At 48.8% G+C, this 18498-nt stretch overlaps 1 protein-coding gene across 8 annotated transcripts in view; it reads left to right on the forward strand.

Annotated features, from left to right (window-relative positions):
• The first annotated feature begins 2019 nt into the window (after positions 1 to 2019).
• Positions 2020 to 18498, forward strand: part of ripor3 (RIPOR family member 3) — a 38895-nt gene continuing 22416 nt past the window's right edge. For 2 of the 8 annotated variants that reach the window (XM_035631975.2, XM_035631982.2), the window contains exons 1-2: positions 2122 to 2144; positions 16494 to 16589. Coding sequence is in view for 2 of the 8 variants with exons in the window: in XM_035631978.2 (XP_035487871.2) it covers positions 16557 to 16663 (107 nt within the window). In the remaining 6 variants the exon portion in view is untranslated. Of the gene's footprint in view, positions 2145 to 4405; positions 4700 to 6326; positions 6600 to 16493; positions 16664 to 18498 lie in introns of those variants that run through there. The other 6 variants (XM_035631976.2, XM_035631978.2, XM_035631981.2 and 3 more) reach the window with 6 other exon arrangements.

Genomic DNA, 18498 nt, shown 5'->3' on the forward strand with positions numbered 1-18498 from the left:
TTTTCCTGTACCTGAGCCTCCTGATCGTGGTTCTTATGAAATAATTTGTATCTCGTTTGGAGAACTGTGTATTCATTGTCGTGCTCTCTGATCTGTTTTATTTTTGATTTATTCAATTTTTTTTACAGCTGTTCGTATTTACATTATTCGGGGGTTGAGCAGAAAAATACCAAAATATGGATCAGGATTTATTCCAACGAAGTGCCGGAAAAATTATAGTTTTTCTTGTAGACACTGAAAGTCAAGCGTTTAATTTCTGATCCAATTATTATTTTGAAATTCTCTGTGTCTTCACGTTAACTGATGTAGTGACGTCCACAGGTTGACGCCATCAAGACTCTTATTACTCCTCATGGAAGAATACTGACGGTATTAAGCTACTTATTAAATTTGAGCTATAGCAGGGTCCAACCATATGTTATGACATGCACATATTCAGTCATGCAAACAAACTGCAAACCTCACGAAAATACCAATTGATGGATTAAATACAGTTGCAACAACAATATAATCATTAAAATAATTCAAAAAACTGCATGAGGCTGTAATTTAGTAAACTCTGAAGTAAAGCGCTGTATGTTAGTGATAGATAAAATAAACTACCAATATATCAGCATATATCAGATTGTATTTTGTATTAACAGTAAATTATTTACAAAAAACAGGTTCCTACTGTTGAAATCCTGCTGTAATCATTTACAGAGGAGCAACAATCTCTTTCTTTTTTTCCGTGAGAAGTGAAAAAATGTTTTCCCCCCGGAGGACATGAAGATTACGAACGGCTGCGTGACCATGTTGAGTTCGTCGCTCATGTGTGAAGCCACAGACAGACTGCTGCTGTGCCCCCCCCCCCCCCCCCCCCCCCCCCCGCTGGCAGCCATGTTGGCTCCTCCACTGTCTGGTTCCGTGGTTGTTGCCATGGTAACAGATGCTGATCTCCTCCTGGCATCACGCTGCGGGAAGACGAAGACCGTGACGACGATGCCGCCGCCGCAGAAGCAGCAGAGAGCGATGACGAAGGAGCAGCTGCTTTTGTCTGTGAGAGCAGGAAGTGATGTCACCTCCCGAACGCTTCACCTGCACAGACGGAACACATGGACTATGATACAAGATGACATATGTTGTGTTGCTTTTTACTCTGATCCAGTCTGTGAAATGTTTCTGTGAGGTCTGATGATGGACAAAATCTACATCGATGATAAAACATAAATTGCAGTTTGTTTTTATTGTTGCTCCGTTCACATTGAACCAATATCAGATCTGTCGGTTTACAGTAGAACTCCAACAGTCACATACCAATCATTATTATTATTATTATCATTATTATTGTCATTATTATTATTATTATTGAATTGTATTTATTCATTTGTCTACTTATTAATTCATGTTATATAAACAAAATAGAATTAAAGTGAATACCTTTCTTAATTCCATTCTATTTTATTTATGTATTTATTCCTTTAATCATTAACACACTTATTAACCCACTCTGCTTTTACTTGCTCCTGTCTTTTAGCCTTTTACAATTCCAATCTTCATTTTATCTTTATCTTTTTCTTTTACCTGCCTCTGATGTTTCCTCATTTCAGATTTCTGACACATTCGACGTCACTTCCTCAGTTTCTTGTTCATATGTGTATTGTTGTTATAGTTTTTATTCTGTAAATCATTGTGTTTTATATTGTTTGAATGAATAGTGCTGCACAGATGAAGTCTGATTGATTGATTGATTGATTGATTGATTGATTGATTGATTGATTGATTGACTATCATTGATTGAGTAGTGACAGTGTGCAGGCGACGATCTACAAAATGGAGTCTGTGATTCGTCGCGTGTGTCCACCTGCAGGACTCGGACCTGGAAAGACTCTCGGAGAATATGAACGTGGGGGAAACATTCTTCGCTGAGTAGCTTCTCCGTGACAGCAGAGGGCATCGTGCTGCCGCAGGAGAGAACCCGGCTCTCGCCTCAGCTCGTCTCAGAGACGCATCACAGATTCCAACATGTCGCGGAGCAGAACGACGTCGTCGTCGGTGCTGGGGCCACGTGGTGCCGAGGCAGGAACAAAGGAACCGACGACGTGGTGTGAAAACTGACTCAGATCCCAAATCACGTCCAAGATGTCAGTCTCCAGTTGCACAAGGTGAAATATCAATGTCAATTTTTTTTCAATTTGAGTTTTGTTCCTGTTTTTTTTTTTTTTTAACATAAACCACTTTAAACTAACGCTTGTCTCAATATTCTAGATATGTCATCACGTTATTCTCACCTCTGCTCAGAGAGATGGTTTTCACCTGTGACGGTCTGTTTGTTTGTAGAGCTGCAACAGTTAATGGATCAGTAATCGACCAGTAAATTAATCATCAACTATTTTGATCATCGATTATTCGGTTCAAGTAGTTTTCAATGATAAATAAAAGATTTCAGCTTCTTCAATGTGAATACGTTCCGGTTTCTTTGCTCCTCTGTGGCAGTGAACTGAAGGTCTCTGGTGTGACGACAAAACGAAACATCTTCTTGAGCGTTTTCGGAAACACATTTTTCATCATTTTATGAACCAAACAACGAATCGCTTAATCGACAAAAATTCATCGACAGATTCATCGACGATGAAAGTAATCGTTGCGCCGGCCTCGGAGGACGGGACGTGGGACAGGACCTGTCCAATGTTTGTGCGCGTCGGGTCAAAGCGACGGAAACGATTGTATGAATCTTCATGTAATAAACCAGTTATGACGTTGACGTCTGCCAGTTCGTAGAACTCAGTGCCGTTTATCAGATCGCTTGTGGTTTTTTTCCCGTTTATTAGTCTGTTATTGGAGCGAGACTCAAAGTGGTCCTCGCAAAGATAGAAGGCCACAGACACACACACACACCCACACACAATGTCATAGTCAGCTGTTATGGTGAATGTGTGTGTGTGTGTGTGTGTGTGTGATGAGGGAGTGGAGGTGCGGAGGCCTCCAGATACACAGGATGCACACGTCTCTTGCTTATCGCTGCCTGCCATGTGTGTGTGTGTGTGTGTGTGTGTGTGTGAAATGAATGTGCCAGCTGAAGTAAATATCTGGGGATATATTTCTGTGTTAGTGGCCAACTAATCTTGTGTGTGGGTGTGTGTGGTATGTGCATTTGTGTAAGTGTGTGTTACTAAAGAGATATAAAAAGGTTTCTAATCTCTGACACTTGTGTGTGTCTGTGTGTGTGTGTGCGTGTGTGTGTGTGCGTCTCAGCAGCTGATTGACAAAAGGATCTTTTCTATCAGACTTGATTAGTTTCTCCTGCAGAACTAAATCTCGTTTCCTTCTGCGCAACAAAAAGTAATAATGACAAATCACCTTGTTGCTTTACAGAACGGACCCACACTGTATGTAAACCTTCGTCTTTCCCAGGAAACCATTTTTTCCAACTCTTTTCCTGCTTTACATGGACGTGATTTACGAGATTCGCCTCCTCTCCTCTTCTTTGCTTTTTCAGAAACGTTTCCAAACTCAACGGTCCGAGTGCGATGAGTCTGCGCTTCAGCGCTCGATGTTTGTTTCCACACGTGCAGCAGCGATGTTCCTGATGCACGTGGTTCTGTGCTGCAGCCAAGTTCCTTAAAGTCTGAAGCCAAACATGATACTCACCGAGAGAGAGAGAGGGGGGGGGGGGGGGGAGAGAGGGGGGGAGGGGGATGAGGGGGAGGAGGAGAGAGAGGGGGGAGGGGGGAGGAGGAGGAGGAGGGGGAGAGAGAGGGGGGGGAGGGGGAGAGAGAGGAGGGGAGGGGGATGAGGGGGAGGAGGAGAGAGAGGGGGGAGGGGGGGAGGAGGAGGAGGAGGAGAGAGAGGGGGGAGGGGGGGAGGAGGAGGAGGAGGGGGAGAGAGAGGGGGGGAGGGGGAGAGAGAGGAGGGGAGGGGGATGAGGGGGAGGAGGAGAGAGAGGGGGGAGGGGGGAGGAGGAGGAGGAGGGGGAGGGGGAGAGAGAGGAGGGGAGGGGGATGAGGGGGAGGAGGAGAGAGAGGAGGGAGGGGGGAGGAGGAGGAGGAGGGGGAGGGGGAGAGAGAGGGGGGGGAGAGAGGAGGGGAGGGGGATGAGGGGGAGGAGGAGAGAGAGGAGGGAGGGGGGAGGAGGAGGAGGAGGGGGAGGGGGAGAGAGAGGGGGGGGAGAGAGGAGGGGAGGGGGATGAGGGGGAGGAGGAGAGAGAGGGGGGAGGGGGGGAGGAGGAGGAGGAGGGGGAGAGAGAGGGGGGGAGGGGGAGAGAGAGGAGGGGAGGGGGATGAGGGGGAGGAGGAGGGGGAGGAGGAGGAGGGGGATGAGGGGGAGGAGGAGGAGGAGGGGGAGGGGGATGGAAGGACGGGTGGAGGAGGAGGGGGAGGAGGAGGGGGAGGGGGTCTGAAAGATTTTTTTCATTTTGCAATTGAACAGCACGAAAAGAAAAAGTAAAAAGTTACAGCATAGAGAGAAATGGTATGAGCCAAGAGAAGTGGAAGGACAGTTGTTGGCAAAGAGAGAAAAAGTGGGGGAGAGAGAATCCCCCAAAGGGAGAGAGGGAAGACAAACGAGAGAGAATCAGATGGAAAGAGAAGACGGACACTGACAGAGAGAAGCTACGAAGCATCTTGAGGACCGAAGGAAGGACGATGAAGAGGAAGAGGAAGAGCAAAGACTGACAGACAAGAAAGTGAGGAAGACAAGCGATGAAAGAAAGAAAGAGAAGGTAAATGTGAGAAAGAGGAGACGGTGAGAAGGAAAGAAAAAGGCTGAAGAGCGTTAATTGAATATGACAAAGGGAGAAGGAGCCGATTGTCAGAGTGGGAAGAGCTGAAGGAGGAGGAGAGAAACAGAAGTAGAGGAGAAGAGGAGGAGGAGGAGAGAAACAGAAGTAGAGGAGAAGAGGAGGAGGAGGAGGAGGAGAGAAACAGAAGTAGAGGAGAAGAGGAGGAGGAGAGAAACAGAAGTAGAGGAGAAGAGGAGGAGGAGAGAAACAGAAGTAGAGGAGAAGAGGAGGAGGAGAGAAACAGAAGTAGAGGAGAAGAGGAGGAGGAGGAGGAGAGAAACAGAAGTAGAGGAGAAGAGGAGGAGGAGGAGAGAAACAGAAGTAGAGGAGAAGAGGAGGAGGAGGAGGAGAAGAGGAGGAGGAGAGAAACAGAAGTAGAGGAGAAGAGGAGGAGGAGGAGGAGAAGAGGAGGAGGAGAGAAACAGAAGTAGAAGAGAAGAGGAGGAGGAGAGAAACAGAAGTAGAAGAGAAGAGGAGGAGGAGGAGGAGGAGAGAAACAGAAGTAGAGGAGAAGAGGAGGAGGAAGAGGAGGAGGAGAGAAACAGAAGTAGAGGAGAAGAGGAGGAGGAAGAGGAGGAGGAGAGAAACAGAAGTAGAGGAGAAGAGGAGGAGGAAGAGGAGGAGGAGAGAAACAGAAGTAGAGGAGAAGAGGAGGAGGAGAGAAACAGAAGTAGAGGAGAAGAGGAGGAGGAGGAGAGAAACAGAAGTAGAGGAGAAGAGGAGGAGGAGAGAAACAGAAGTAGAGGAGAAGAGGAGGAGGAGAGAAACAGAAGTAGAGGAGAAGAGGAGGAGGAGGAGAGAAACAGAAGTAGAGGAGAAGAGGAGGAGGAAGAGGAGAGAAACAGAAGTAGAGGAGAAGAGGAGGAGGAGGAGGAAGAGGAGGAGCAGGAGGAGGAAGAGGAGAGAAACAGAAGTAGAGGAGAAGAGGAGGAGGAAGAGGAGGAGGCAGAGGAGGAGGAGGAGGAAGAGGAGGAGGAAGAGGAGAAGAGGAGGAGGCAGAGGAGGAGGAGGAAGAGGAGGAGCAGGAGGCAGAGGAGGAGGAAGAGGAGGAGGCAGAGGAGGAGGAGGAAGAGGAGGAGCAGGAGGCAGAGGAGGAGGAGGAGGAAGAGGAGGAGGCAGAGGAGGAGGAGGAGGAAGAGGAGGAGGCAGAGGAGGAGGAGGAGGAAGAGGAGCAGGAGGAGGAAGAGGAGAGAAACAGAAGTAGAGGAGAAGAGGAGGAGGAAGAGGAGGAGGCAGAGGAGGAGGAGGAGGAAGAGGAGGAGGAAGAGGAGAAGAGGAGGAGGCAGAGGAGGAGGAGGAAGAGGAGGAGGAGCAGGAGGCAGAGGAGGAGGAAGAGGAGGAGGCAGAGGAGGAGGAGGAAGAGGAGGAGCAGGAGGCAGAGGAGGAGGAGGAGGAAGAGGAGGAGCAGGAGGCAGAGGAGGAGGAAGAGGAGGAGGCAGAGGAGGAGGAGGAAGAGGAGGAGGAAGAGGAGGAGCAGGAGGCAGAGGAGGAGGTGGAGGAAGAGGAGGAGGCAGAGGAGGAGGAGGAGGAAGAGGAGGAGGCAGAGGAGGAGGAGGAGGAAGAGGAGGAGGCAGAGCTCGGAGAGTGAAGTGTGTGACAGAGGCAGAGAGCAGAAAACTCCCTGGAGCTGCTGCTGCAAGAACGGACGCTATCAGGACGGAGCAGGCGGCTGCCAAACCCACTGACACACACACACACACACACACACACACACACACACACACACACACACACACACACACACACACTCCCTGCCGTTTGTTGGACATGACTCGTCCGGTCGCGGTGGAGGACCTGCACTGACAGTTGGGAATAAACCGGTTCGTCCTCCTCCAGTCAGGTAACTGTTGAATCTGCTTTTCGGTGGCTGTGATGGATCGTCTGGATGATGGATTATTATTAATATGAATCATTTCATTGAGGATCTTAATGGCTCGTTGGGTTTGAACACCTTTGTATTTCTGTCTCCTGTTGGTTCAGATTGTTTCTTGGAAGATGTTTTTTAAGATGCTTTTCTCCCAGAGGGAAGAAACATTCATGTCTTGTTTCAGCTGATTATAGAATAAAACTCATGGTTAGATGGTTTGAGTGGCGGCTGCTGCTGCATTCCGGAGCGAACTGACTGTGAGGTTGATGTCGTCGGTTTAAAAAGCTGCAGAGTTTCTGGTTCTCGTCGTTTTCGAAGGAGATAAATCTTCAATATCTTTTACAGCATAACTGCTTTTTTAAATATCATAACAAGGAGACTTGCAGCCAATGTCAACCTGTCAAACACCTGCAGCTGCGGGTACTGAACACACGATGCAGGAGTTGAACCAGACGTTTGGGGTATCGTCTGCTGATTGGTCCGGTAGCTTCTCTCAGGGTGTCGGAGGTTCCACCTGAGGGGGGGGGGGGCCAGGTCATGTGGTGGAGGAAACCATGTGTGGCTGACATATTTCACATAGCTGGTCCTGCAGATGTGGGCTGCACGGTGGCGCTGTCACCTCACAGCAAGAAGGTTCTGGGTTCGAGTCCCGGTTCAAACCAACCAGGTCCTTTCTGTGTGGATGTTCTCCCCGTGTGTGCGTGGGTTCTCTCCAGGTTCTCCAGCTTCCTCCCACAGTCCAGAGACATGCAGAATGGGGTCAGGTTCATTGAGACTCTAGATTGACCGGAGGTGTGAATGTGAGAGTGAATGGTTGTTTGTCTCTGTATGTGGCCCTGTGATAGGCTGGAGACCTGTCCAGGGTGAACCCCGCCTCTCGCCCAATGGCAGCTGGGATTGGCCCCCCTGCGAATGGATAAAGCGGCAGACGATGGATGGAGCAGCGGTACATGACCTGCATAGAAACCGCTGCTGCAGCCTCCAGGTGTCCGCTAGAATCAAAATACGTTCCTGATGGAGTTTAAAGTATAATAACTCAAAACGCTGGTTCGTCGTTGGTGGTGTGAGGAGCAGGACGTTGCAGGTCGGAGGTCAGTCTGTCCGCGGCGAAGGGAGCGCCGGTCAACGCGTCGTCGTAATGGGGTCGGGATTAGACGATGAATCCGACGAGCAGATGAACTGCGTCGACTGCAAATATACGACGGAATCGAATCATGTGGCCACTTTCCATTGAAAACAACAAGTTGCCCAAGTCTTGCAACCGCGTCCTGGATTTCGCACGTTGACCCTCCTCAGTCCACCAACTTCTGGCCCCTTTCTTGTTCTGCACCATGAGGCTGGAGTCTCCTCAGTGTTTCAGCCTGGGAACAAAACAAAAAGACTTTCAGATTCAGCGGGACTTTCATGTCATCCCACTGGGCCGCGGTCTATATCTGTTTCCTGTTTACAACAAATTCAAGACATCGGATTTTTCAACATAATCTCTTCTCTGCTGTCCCGTCGTGTCTCTCCCCTCATCCTCATCCTCCCCATCCTCTCCTCTTCCTCTTCCTCCTCCTCTCCTCTTCCTCATCCTCCCCATCCTCTCCTCATCCTCATCCTCCCCATCCTCTCCTCTTCCTCTTCCTCCTCCTCTTCCGTTTCATCCTCTCCTCTCCTCTTCCTCCTCCTCTTCCTCTTCCTCCTCCTCTTCCTCTCGGTCTCTGGCTCTCAGATGCACGTGAGCGTCAGTTTCTCATGAACCCCCCGAGCGAGTGCAGCCCAAACTCGACGCGCTGCCAGAGGAAACATCAACACAACAGGCCCCCGGGTCAGGGTCGGCTGATCGCTCCCCCCCCTCCCCCCTCCATCTCAGTCCACCTCCCCCTCCTCTCTCTCTCCCTCTCTCTCTCCTCCACATCTCGTCAGTCTCTCTCCGTCTGCTGCGACACGGGTCATTAAGGACCCGGCGGGAGGTCACGGGGTCAGTCGTGTTTTGCAGTGAATGCCAACACGGGAAACTGTGTGTGTGTGTGTGTGTGTGTGTGTGTGTGTGTGTGTGTGTGGATCCTTTGTTGTGAGTCTGTTGCGTCGTTTCCCAGTTTCCCAGTAATCCGTTCAGACTTCTGTTGGCGATGGAGATGTCGACACGTTAAAAACGTCTGTGGCTGTTTCCGGATTATTAGCGTTCGTCTTTGTGCTCTGATGAAGCGAACAGTCGTGTAGCATTTCACAGGGTTATTGTCGGTCATTGTGTGTGTGTGTGTGTGTGTGTGTGTGTATAGATAAAGTCCAGATTACTGCAGGTTGAATGCCTGTTTGTTTTCAACATACCAACATGTGTTAATCTATATGTTTATGCATATTTTGTCTGTTTGACCTGTTTGCTGTGTCACTGTGTGAGCCGGTGTGTGTGTGTGTGTGTGTTTGCGTCGGCGAATCAGCCGCTTGGTGAATCATCCTTTCTTGAAAAGGTGTGCTACGTGTGTGTGTGTGTGTGTGTGTGTGTGTGTGTGTGTGTGTGTGTGTGTGTGTGTGTGTGTGCAGAATTGCAGCCTCAGTGATTCATAGCTACGAGCTCGTCCCGTCAACAAAAGCAGCTCCGATCCCTGATGCCTTCCCCTGCATTTATTATCCTTCCACACACACACACACACACACACACACACACACACACACACACCTATGCTGCTTTCAATTAGTCACATGACATCATCACATGCAGAGACACTGAGCCGACGTTGGTGTGTGACCTCCTGGTCCGCGACGCCTCTGGAGAAAATGATGGACTGGAAGAGAACTCCAGACCCACTGCAACAAATCCCCCCTCTTGAATCCGCTCACTGTAAAAGAAAACGACCCAGATCATTCTTGTCAAACTCCTAAACTGCAAAACTTTTGTTCGACCGTTCAATCCAAGCGTTCGTGAACCGTCGGCTCTCGCGACCGATCCATCCGGGTCAAACTGCGTTCGTCATCATCTGAACCCGAGCGTTTTGAAAGAGACGGACCGCAGCTTGCAGGAGGTTCACTTCCACAGAAACGACTCGTGGGTCCATTCTTTTCATTGGAAAAAGCGGACGATTCTCCTCTCTAACATCTGCGTTTGATGAGGCGGTGTCAGCGCACGATGTCCTTTACAATAGGACAATACATTCGGGAGCAAATGTCGTTTGTATGAGATTCCGTTTGGATGGAAACGTTCCCATGGTTCCAAGAGTTTTTGAAAGTGGGAGTTAAGTCAGATCCGAAAGCACGAAGGGAAACGTTTGTTTCAGGTCTCTCAGGGAATATAATGAAGCTGCCCACTCCCTTACTGGTCCATTCAGCTCGACTGGTCCGTCCACTGGTCCTGGTCCTGGTCTGTACGTGTCTCAACAAGACCATCGGGTGACACATTCATATACACCCGTTGGTAATCATGTCGTCATTCCAGTGGCGGCTGGAACATCAAAAATAGACATCGAGCGAAAAATCAAGCCGAGGTTTTAAAAAGTGGAAGATGAACTTAAATAACCCTCCGCGCAGTGAGTCACCACCGTGTGACATCATCACATGTTATGATTCATATGTAACTGTCACTTACATCTGGATCATATTCATACTCCTCTTCTTCTTCTTCTTCGGATTTAATCGTTACGTCACGCTAAATATCGCCGCCGCAATGAATTGTGGGTCGTCTCTGTCTCCTTTCCTTTCACAGAGGAAGCTCCAGCGTTCCCTATGGTAAAGGAGATAGGAAAGGAAGCACTGAAGCTCCTTTCCTAAACATTTAGAGAATCCGAACGGCTCTTATCTTGTTTCTGAGGAGATGCTTCCGGGTCACTTCCAACTAGGAAACTTCCTAAACAAATTTGACAATTCGACCGAACCCACAATCTGATAAATCCCCTTCGGGCAGACGCTTCGTGTATCTGGTGCAGTCTGACTGTGTTTGGTCTGTATGTGCTTGATTATGGGCTGCGCGGTGGCGTAGTGGTTCACGTCGTTCACGGGGAGAACATGGGTTCGAGTCCCATGTTCTCCCCGTGTGTGCGTGGGTTCTCTCCAGGTTCTCCGTCTTCCTCCCACAGTCCAGAGACATGCAGAATGGGGTCAGGTTCATTGAGACTCTAAAGTGACCGTAGGTGTGAATGTGAGAGTGAATGGTTGTCTGTCTCTGTATGTGGCCCTGTGATAGGCTGGAGACCTGTCCAGGGTGAACCCCGCCTCTCGCCCAATGTCAGCTCTAGAGCCAAAACAAAACAAGATCCCAGGGACGAAGAACGAGAAGGACGCGATCCAGAATGTAAATTCCTCCCAAGGTTTTGTTTTTTTTCAACCGTGACCTCGTCCACAGTCGCCGCTCGTTTGCCCCGAACACAGACGTTTCTTTCAGGACCTTCAAATTAAGAGTCTATGAAAATGACGTGAAAATAGTTTTTAATGTTCAGGGCCTCCCGAGCTTTCTCACTCTCTCACACACACACACACACACACACACACACACACACACACCCGGGACATTGTTGATTTTCTCTTTCTTTCACGACCACTGAGAGCTCCCGACAGATTTCCTGTGGCGACCCGCTGCTGCACCGCGCCGCCTCGTAAAGCGAGAATGCCGTGAAAAGTCCTACAGACATGAGCTCTCTATTTATAGTCTCAGGCAGGTTTCTGAAAGAAAAAAAGAAAAAGAATTCTTGCACACAACGGGGGGTGCAAGAATTAAGAGTCAGATGTTCGCGTCGTTCGCTTCACTACATTTTTCACAAATGTTTGTACGGTCACGAGACAAAAATGTGGAGAACCACTCGTTCTGGATCTTACCAGTGCGTCATATTGAATACAAGTATATATGAATATATAAGTATTTAAATGAAGTTTTCTACCGATGGTTTAAACGTTTCCTCATACGCCTCCGAGGACAAGACAGAAAAACAGGCAGATTCAGACCCTAAATCAACAATAATCACACACACACACACACACACACACACGCACACTGTACGGTCAAACTCTGGAGGGTTCATCCAGGATCCACAGTGATCTACGAGCCCCACGAGTCCAACGCGACACTCCGCCGCCTTCAACACCGGCGACCGCCCAGGGGTCGAAGGTCAAACGCGTCTTCTGACCCCTGACATGTCAGCAGCGTGCGTTAAATGAACACACACACACACACACACACACAGCAGACACAATCTCGCTATGCAGACGCATGTGATGGTCGGCCGTTGAGTAACCGCGCTTGACTGTTACGAACCAGGAAGTAGTCGTCTCCTCGGTCGTCACGTCGTTCAAGACGCCCGTGGACGGAGTGAGGACGAGACCGATGGGAAGTTCTTCTTCGTCTATATTGTTTCGGCGCTTGTTTTGGAACGAGAGGATTTGTGAGCTGCGGTTTTGCAGCGTCGAGTTTAGTATTTTGTCCAGCGCCATGTTGGTTTCTTGAAACCGGAAATGACCATATTTGGAGGAGCAGTGGGTGTGGCCTGCACGTCCACCTACAGCTACAACCATGCACCGATTGGACGGAACCAGCTGTCAATCACGCTGCATCCACACTCCGATCCACACGGTGCTTTATCTTCCCTTTGACATTTACAAATGTTTATTGACGTCAAGAAACGTGTGAGATGTAGAATTATTTTCCTTCTGACAACCAGTGGAGTCGCCCTCTGTTGGTCAGTACAGAGAATACAGGCTTCAGGCACTAATGCGTTACGTCCATCTTTGGAGTAAATGTGATCTGGATAAAAATCGTCGGGTTTAAATGAAGAATTGATAAAGAGACAGTTCACTGATCCATCAGGGAGTTTGTCACGATGTCGCTGGATCACTGCCGCGTTTGCTTCAGTGCAACAAGTCGATTATTATTTCAGCAGCTTGTCAATGTGTCGGTCACCAGCAGAGTTCTGGTCTTAACCTTCGGCTTCTCTGAAGCCAGATGGAGTTGTTCTTTTGCTCTGGAGAAAAGAAAGTTGGTGAACAAGCTTCACCACAAATCACAACTGATCTGCGCTACATAAGTTTAAACGCTTGACAAGTGCTGCATTGTGGGTTGGATTTTTAATGAGCTGTCGCTGAGCCGGGACAGGGCGACCCCCTCCTCCGCCCCTCCCCCCTCCATCTCGCCCGCAAGTGTCATTTTGGCTGAGCGAAAAAAAAACAACCTCCGCGGCCTCAGGAGGTAGAACGAGAATTTCCATTTCACACTCGGGTGGAATTCCAGATTGGCGGAGCTCGCCGCGCCACGGGGCCCGTTCAGTGGCCCACGTCAGGCCCGGCAAAGTGAATCATGTGGAAGGGAAAAAGAAACACGGCGTGAATGTGTAGTGGCTTCACTTTTATGTCTCGGGCGTTCGTCCCATCAGAGTGAGTTATGAAAAGTGTAAAAACCAAAACTCAACGTGAGAATAAATCGTCCGAGTGGCCTGTCGACAAGTTGCAACATGCGGCAGTTAACATATGTGAGAGACGAGAGAAGCCTACGCAGATGTATATGTGCTTTCTCCTCATATTTCACGGATCAGGTTTCTGCTTCATGAGAGCGACAGCTGCGCTCAGAGAAAGACAAAGACGGGCCATTGGACAGAAATGCAGAAAGCGAGGCGACGTTGTACAGACGGACGGCGAGTCGTTTGGCTGCTGACGGGTCTGTCGCTTCAGCATCGTCGCTGTTGCTCGTGTCGGAACTCACTTTGACATCCTGGACCCGGGCTCGGGTACTGAAATCTTGTGCCAGTCAGGTACCGGTTCCTACGCGGACCGAATCAAAACACAGACTTCGGTGCCTCATTTCGGGGCCGACAGCTGTCTACTGAAAAAAGTTGCGCTGCGTAAACGGCCAACGCAAACGTCGCGGCATGAGCCGAGCTGACAGCACACTTCAAGGGGCAGTGAGCGATTCTAGAGCTGAGATCGCAACCCTTTTATTTATAAAGAGCCTTACAAGGTACTTAAAGACACTTTACACTAAAAACTGATAAAAATCGCATACAACAACAACAAAGAGAGAAAAAGCTTTTCTCCAAAATCGCTTACTGCCCCTTTAACTGTGGTGGCAACACACTCTCTACACGGCTCTGGTAGCGTTAGCAACAGTGAGCGAGTAGCGACGTGAGTCACCAAGACGACAAACTGCCTGAAGCTACACAGTCCGAGGTGGGCTTGTGTTTCAGGCACCGCGATTTGTGGCGGGGGGTTTTTTTGGCGAGCAAAGTCACCCGTCCTGTCTTCTGTGCACTGACCAGCAGAGGGCGACTTTATGAGAACGTGACTCTACTTCTCACTCGATATATAACGTCAGTAAGGCATTTTCCTGAGGAGTTTATGGTTCATTCTCTAGTTTCAAGTCTTCTTCAATAACAGCATGATGTTCGTTTTGTAACATTGTGGTTCATTTGCAGTCACATAGACGATAAAGCAGTGTAGCGTGGATACAGCGTGATGGACAGCTGGTGCCGTCCAATCGGAGCATGGTTGCAGCTGCGGGCGGACGAGCTTGCAAAAAACAACCAAGATGGCGTTTCAGAGACGTGACCCACTGTGACTTTAATCAGTCTCGTGAACTGTACGTAAAAATGTTGACTTTGAAGAGTGAATCTGTTTTTCTCTGTGTTGGTGGAGGTCAATGTTCAACTTCTGCTAATCTCATTTCAATCTGTCACAGCTGTTAATTCGAAGAAGGCTCCCACCCAGGGGTTCAGATGAATCCCCGTCCTGCTGTAACGCGACCCGCAGGTATCACCGCGTCGTCGGCTGCGAGCGTCGCTTCTCTTCCCTGGTTCTGCTGAAACTATTAGAATCTTTAGATCAACAACCTGCAGCACACGACGGATAAAACCTGCAGACGGTCGTCCGTCTGTCAGGAGCCCAAGGTTCTTATATCAAAAGTGTCATGTTTACTTCCTGGATATTTAAAAAATATATATATATATATATATATTATTTTAAATTATCTTCCAGCAACACTGTAAAGTATTCTACAGGAGCATCTGAGATTTTAATGACAACATGACGGCCAATGGGGCCAAAACATCTGGTTTGCCCCCTGGTGGCTGGCTGCAGTATAAGTCATACACCCCGCCCCCTCCATGTTAGCGGATGGGACGTGGACTAAACAAACAAAAAAATGCACAAGTACAAAAGAAAGAAATGTTTTGGTCCACTTAGATAATGATGATGAACGTTCAAGTTTCTGAGACGTCATGATTGACAGCAGCTCGACTTTACCTTCTTCACCTTCCTGACCTTACTTCATTACCTCCACCAAGTCGTGCATTTTAAACCTATTGTTAGTTAGTTAGCTCCTTAATTAGTGAGTCAGTCAGTTTGACAGTTAATTAACTAGTTAGTCAGTCAGTCACTTAGTTAGATAGTCAGTTAGTTAGTTAGTTAATTAACTGAATTTTTTTTTCTTTTTCACCAATTGTCTTGGTAATATAGTTCCTCGTTTTTGGTGAACAAAAATTCGGCAGAACTATGAGTGTGTGTGCAATTCGGGGCGGCTCGACTGGATCCAAGGACTGTTGGGTTCGTTTGTGCTTTGCTGACATTTACATTCAAGTTGTTGTGCAGCTTCCAAAGTGACTTACACTGTAAAAAATGAAGCGTTTACTTGCAACGCAGAAGTCCTGTGGAATACGCTGGAGGAGGACATGGAAGTGATTGTGTAGATTCCGCTCTACAAAGACAGTTTGTTTTAAAGAACACACACACGCACGCACGCACGCACGCACGCACGCACGCACGCACGCACACACACACACACACACACACACACACACACACACACAAGCACACTGCAGATATACTGGGAGTGAAAGATGGCGGCGGTGCAAAAAAGATGCATCTGTGTTTTGAAAGAGGAAGAGGTGTGTGTGTGTGTGTGTGTGTGTGTGTGTGTGTGTGTGTGTGTGTGTGTGTGTGTGTGTGTGTGTGTGTGTGTGTGCAGGCTCAGTTGAAGTGGTGTTGACAGCAGGGCTAATCGAGGGGAAGACCATGGAGAGAACGAGTGATTACAAACCCAGAGCCGCTCTCCTCTTCCTCCTCCTCTTCCTCCTCGTCGTGTCACTCTCACCACAGGGAACTACGAGAAAAAGACCGAGAAAAGAGAACAGGAGACAGACTGAAATGAAGTGATGAAGAGATGAAGAGAGGCCGTACAGGCCGAGACACTGACGTCTCTTCATCTGTCTCCGAGACAGAAGCAACAGAGGACGAGATGGACGAGGAGAGAAAGAAAAGGAGATCGACTCTTTTATTTGTTTCCTCTCAGCTGCTAAAATAAAATATGAAAAAACCAGGACGAGAGGGATAGATTGTGAATGAAGGGTTCCTCAGTGGTTCTCACTGTACGATTCAATTGACGTCCAGGACGAGACGCAGCCGTGCGTTCGATTCCCCAAGTGTACTCTCACAGATTCCTACCGCCTGTTTGCTGTTGGACAAATCACACGAAGACGAAGACGAAGAGCATCATCATCATCATCTTTAAATGTTCTTTGAACAAATGATCTGTTTTTTGGGGGGAACATTGCACAAGATAAGATAAGACTAACGTGCAACACTGGAGGAAATGTTCTTGTCAGACGCAGCAGCAAGAGTCAGGACATCAGGAACAGAGGAAGAAATATCATAGAATATAGCAAAATGTACAATAATGAATAGACGAAAAAAACTATTTTGCGCGAACGCACCAGCAGATTTGCAGGTGGTTTGGATTTTGAAGTAGATGATGGTTGAAAAAAATTGCAGAGTTGTGGTGGTTATGGATAAGAGGATGAAGATTAATTCTTGATTTTTGTGCGGTTTGCCTTTGACGTTTGTTCATTTCATTCGTGCCATCGTCATCTCATTTCGTCTGCAGGAACCAACGTCGTCTTTCCTCCTCTTGTGTTTCAGGCGCAGCGTGACGATGAACTAACTCCGACCAGAGTCTGAGCGCAGGCGTCGCCGCGGCGTTGGATGTTTCCACCACGTCGAAAACACAAAAGCAACGTAGGTCGACTTCCTCCTGTTGATTCCCCGGCGTGTGATGTGAGACGAGAGACAAACACAAACAAGACGCCCGGGTCAGATTATTATTATTGTTTCTGTTTCTTTATACATGTGATCCACATGTGGACGCCCGACGTCGTCGTGGACATTGTTCGCATAGTTCAACATCAGGCGAGGATTAAGGTTCATCAGCCTCCCAGTACACACAGATGTGGACGGTCTCTCCGAGTGTGTTGGAGGAGCCAGATGTTTTTCATCTTTTGTTTGAAAAAAAGAAAAGAAAATGTACACAGACATCTGAGCTTTTGTGCAGGGTTGTGTGCGCGCGCGTGCGTGCGTGTGTGTGTGTGTGTGTGTGTGCGTGGCCCAGATGTTTGTATCTCCTCAGGAAGACAGAGAAGCGCGCTGTGTGCGAAAGAGTTCATGTCAATAGATTTAAGAGATTATGTTTCTTTAGAGTCTTTTAATCTTCGCTCTGGCTCGGGCCTAAACACACACACACACACACACACACACACACACACACACACACACACACACACAGCAGGGAGAGAGGGGGTAGAGGAGGGCGTTCTGCAGAATGAGTTAAATCCGAGAGCTGAGGGGGAGAAAGAAAGAAAAAGACCCAGAGGAACAAAGAGAGAAGAGATTGAGACGGACGGTGGACGAGGGGCGGACAGGAAGAGGAATCAGAGGAGAATGTAGTCAGTCTCTTTTTCAACCGCTGACGTAACATGACGAACAAAAAAACACATCACATATAAACTGAAGAACTTACGCTTCTATTTTAAGAACGCTGTGAGCAGACTGTGTGTGTGTGTGTGTGTGTGTGTGTGTGTGTGTGTGTGTGTGTGTGTGTGTGTGTGTGTGTGTCCACAACAACATAGCTCTTCACCCTGGAGGACATCAGTCATCTTTGAACTCTGACCCTTCCGCACGGAGCCAATCACATTCAGGTCGTGTGTGACATCACAAAGTCACAAGTCTCCTTCCCCTCCTCTCCTCCTCTCCTCCTCCTCTCTCTCCTCCTCTCCTCCTCCTCTCTCTCCTCCTCTTTCTCCCCTCCTCCTCCCCTCCTCCCTCTCTCCTCCTCCCGTCCTCCCTCCTCTCCCTCCTCTCCCTCCTCCTCTCTCTCTCTCTCCTCCTCCCTTCTCCCCTCCTCCTCCTCCTCCCCTCCTCCTCCCCTCCTCCCTCCTCCTCCTCCTCCTCTCCCTCCCCTCCTCCCTCTCTCCCTCCTCCTCCTCCCTCTCTCCTCCTCCCCTCCTCTCTCTCCCCTCCTCTCCCTCCTCCTCCTCCTCCTCCTCTCCCTCCTCCTCCTCCTCCCCTCCTCCCCTCCTCCTCCCCTCCTCTTCCTCCCTCTCTCCCTCTCCTCCTCCCTCTCTCCCTCTCCTCCTCCCCTCCTCTCTCTCCCTCCTCCCTCTCTCCTCCTCTCCCTCCTCCCTCTCTCCCTCCTCCTCCTCCTCCCCTCCTCCTCCTCCTCCTCCTCCTCCCCTCCTCCTACTCCCTCTCTCCCCCTCCCCACGTCCTTCCCTCTCTGCGATCTCCGGGAGACGTCTTTAAATTACTTTTAAAACGCTCCTCCGGGACTTTGTCCAACTTCCAAGTAAACACGAATCCTCAAAAGATCTTTTCTCGTATTAAGAGCAACAAACGAAACAAATCCTTCTCTCTTCAGAGTGTCGCGCCAGGGGAACTTTGGGGTTCTAATTTTTGGCCGTGAATTGTTGTATTAAAGAGATTCCGCAGCGAGTTCCAGAGAACTCTGTGCCCAAGAGGGAGTTCTTCAATTATCTTCATGTGAGTTAATACGAAATGTTGTTTTAAATCGTTTGTTTCTTCTGCGTCAGATCGTCGCTGACTCACTTGTGGTTCAGTGCCAGAAGAAAAATGCATTTACCCTCAGAACTCA

Source organism: Scophthalmus maximus, chromosome 6 (assembly GCF_022379125.1).
Source record: "Scophthalmus maximus strain ysfricsl-2021 chromosome 6, ASM2237912v1, whole genome shotgun sequence".
Lineage (NCBI taxonomy): Eukaryota > Metazoa > Chordata > Actinopteri > Pleuronectiformes > Scophthalmidae > Scophthalmus > Scophthalmus maximus.